This window comes from Populus euphratica, unplaced genomic scaffold (assembly GCF_000495115.2).
Source record: "Populus euphratica unplaced genomic scaffold, PopEup_1.0 scaffold3501.1, whole genome shotgun sequence".
NCBI classification, from domain to species: Eukaryota; Viridiplantae; Streptophyta; class Magnoliopsida; order Malpighiales; family Salicaceae; genus Populus; species Populus euphratica.
In genome coordinates this window covers 1,503-4,414 of record NW_011503341.1, presented here as the reverse complement: position 1 = coordinate 4,414, position 2,912 = coordinate 1,503, and the positions used below count along the sequence as shown (strand labels likewise).

Sequence of the window (2,912 nt, the reverse complement as noted above, 5' to 3'; positions counted from 1 at the left end):
CGGAAACAAACAGGTCTGACATATCAAATCTAATTTCTCTCGCATTAGCTCTAGTCTCCTCTGACCAATATAATCACAGATGCCTTTCACCATCTTCTGAAAGGCCTCAAGAATTTATGTTGTGTTCATCTCGAGAAACAAGAATACGATGAATAAGCTTTGATGGATGTTTTTATGTGGCTGGGTTTCAAGCATGTGCATTTGCTCAATGGACATTTATTGGCAGGTTCTCCGAATTTGGTTGGTGACCCAGAATCTCTCGTTTATAATAGCTGGATGCACAGTAATTGCATTACTGTTCTATCCAGAGTTGAAGTCGACAAATTTCACAGCGTTCATCTTACTTGTGATATTAACCAACCTCTCTGGAGCTGTTGGGGTGCTTTCCACTCTTGCCGGCACCATCCTAATTGAAAGAGAATGGTAATTAGAGGATCACGTTTGTACTTTGAAGAGAGAGAGTTTTACATTTTCTTATGTGATGATAGTTATTTTCAAAATGCAGGGTGGTGGTGATATCAGAAGGCCATCCACCTGGTGTTCTAACGAGGATTAATTCGATTATTAGACGAATTGATTTAACCTGCAAGCTTCTTGCTCCTGTTATTAGTGGCCTCATCATGAGCTTTGTATCTGTTAAAGCCTCTGCTATGACTTTAGCAATCTGGAACACTATAGCAGTGTGGCTAGAATATTGGCTTTTCACATCTGTACATAATGGCATTCCAGCTTTAGCTGAAAGTAGCCAAAGGAGGATTTCAAGACTTTCACGAAGTGATATGGAAGAGATCACGTCTATTTCTCCAGAAAGAGAGGGCTTGATTTCTCCAGGAGGCGAAAATTCGGTTTCGGTGGATTTGGGATGGAGAAGGAGATTAACTCAGAGCTTTTCAAAGGTTCCTTTTGTCGGTGCCTGGCTTGTGTATTTACAGCAAGATGTTCTGCTCCCTGGTGCAGCTCTGGCCTTGTTATATTTCACAGTGCTTAGGTAATGCCCCGGTTATGATTTTGTGATTATGACTAATAACTGAACAGCATCAGAGACTGTGACTACTGCCTGAGATACTGACCTGAGACATTTTTTTCTGTTGCTCCATTATCTCATATGATTTGGATTTAGTTCCTTACTGTTACAGCTTACTAGTGATTTCATTTTTCCAGCTTTGGCACCTTGATGACAGCTGCCTTGGAATGGGAAGGTATACCTGCATATGTGATCGGAATAGCCCGTGGAATAAGCGCTATGATTGGAATAGCCGCGACGGTTGTGTACCCAATCTTACAATCTCGTATTTCAACTCTCAGAACAGGACTCTGGTCAATCTGGTCTCAGGTACATTTCTTAGTAATTAAGATCATCTGAAAGTAATTCTGTCCACTAATCACTGTCCCTTCTCGTTATTCTGTGCATTGCAAGCAGTGGACCTGCCTTCTAGTGTGCATTGCTTCAATATGGGTCCAAAATCATCTTTTCTCAGCATACATGCTGATGGCTGGAGTAGCTATCTCTAGGCTTGGCTTATGGATGTTTGACTTATCTGTAATCCAACAAATGCAGGTGAGAAAACCTATCATGCTAAAAGAACAATGAATTCTGTTAGTGTTTTCCTAGATCAACTCTTTTCATGCCTGTTTATCGTGCCTTAAATAAGGCATGCTAATTAACTCTTTTCATTTTCGCCGGCACAGGATCAAGTTCCCGAGCATAATCGTCTGGTTGTGGGAGGTGTTCAGAATTCTCTTCAGTCTTTTATGGACTTGTTGGGTTATGTTATGGGCATAATCATCTCCAACCCTCGGGTAATCATCCTTGGATCATACATCTTTCAAGCATTAAACTTTCCTGTTTCCCTGGATATTTGAATCAGAATTCTTATCTTCCTTCCTGATTTCATGGTTTGATGTCTATTAACTTAACCTGCATTGTTGTTCAGGATTTCTGGGAGTTGATCATATTGTCCTTTTCAGCAGTAACAGTTGCTGCATTGCTTTACAGCATACATCTATATCGAGTTAGAAAGCACCTTTTTCACTTTGAGAAGTTGTTCATGTTGGTGAAATGGGAGATCATGTCACCTTCGCATCAAAATTTACTGGAACCAAATATTCCCAGGTAGGATTCATCCCTACAGCCTGCCGCTCTGACGCCAAGTTACTGAGATTCCTCAAAGATTAGGCCCCGGAATAACTTAACAAATACTTTGGTCTTCTGGGTGGGGATATTATCCTCCTTTTGTTGCTAGGAACAGCAGGGCAATTTATTAAATTTTGAGCAGTGGAAAATAAATAAATAATAGGAGGACAACAGAGCATATTGTGGTTCGACCATGGTGACCTACTAACATAAATCTGTAATAATGATTAATAAATAAATAAATTCAATTTTTATATATATATATATATATATTGGGACTTCACCGATCCTTTTTTATTATTTATCTGTGAAGAATTTTCACGGGATAGCTTACATGTCAAACGAGACTAGGTTTTTATTTTAGCAATTGCCAATTAAGCGAAGTTCTTATAATTTTATCAGTAACTATCCTTTTCTTTCTAAAAATTGTAATTTTTTATTTATTTTGAGAAAAAAATTAATTTATATTCTTTTAATCATATAAAAAAAGTAAAATATCAAATTAAGATATTTTAAATTTTAAATTTAAGAAAATAATTTTATTTGAGTTTTATATAATTACATTAATGAACCAAACACATTAATAATATATTAATATTATTTCTTTAAATAATCATATTTCTTGAGTATAGGATAACAATCTACAAGGGGCATCTAAAATTTATCTTACCAAACATTCTTTAAAGTGATTTTGTAGATATAATTAATAAAATTTGGCTAGTTGAATAGATTAATCCTGAAAATCAAGATTTAAAGCTCGATTGAATTTTTAATTAAA

At 36.5% G+C, this 2,912-nt stretch overlaps 1 protein-coding gene across 1 annotated transcript; it reads left to right on the top strand.

Annotated features, from left to right (window-relative positions):
• Positions 1 to 208: 208 nt before the first annotated feature.
• On the top strand, positions 209 to 2,394 carry LOC105119773 (solute carrier family 40 member 2-like). Its single transcript, XM_011017956.1, has 6 exons — positions 209 to 423; positions 506 to 988; positions 1,162 to 1,333; positions 1,421 to 1,558; positions 1,690 to 1,800; positions 1,935 to 2,394. The coding sequence occupies exons 1-6, from the start codon at positions 209 to 211 to the stop codon at positions 2,115 to 2,117; spliced, it is 1,302 nt and encodes a 433-aa protein (XP_011016258.1). The 3' UTR covers positions 2,118 to 2,394.
• Positions 2,395 to 2,912: the final 518 nt, after the last annotated feature.

Bases quoted from the DNA above. Each gene is read 5' to 3' on its own strand.
- LOC105119773 (XM_011017956.1), top strand. From the start codon at position 209: ATGGACATTTATTGGCAGGTTCTCCGAATTTGGTTGGTGACCCAGAAT. The intron at 1,334-1,420 runs GTACATTTCTTA...CATTGCAAGCAG, and splicing joins TCTGGTCAATCTGGTCTCAG to TGGACCTGCCTTCTAGTGTG. The intron at 1,559-1,689 runs GTGAGAAAACCT...TCGCCGGCACAG, and splicing joins CTGTAATCCAACAAATGCAG to GATCAAGTTCCCGAGCATAA.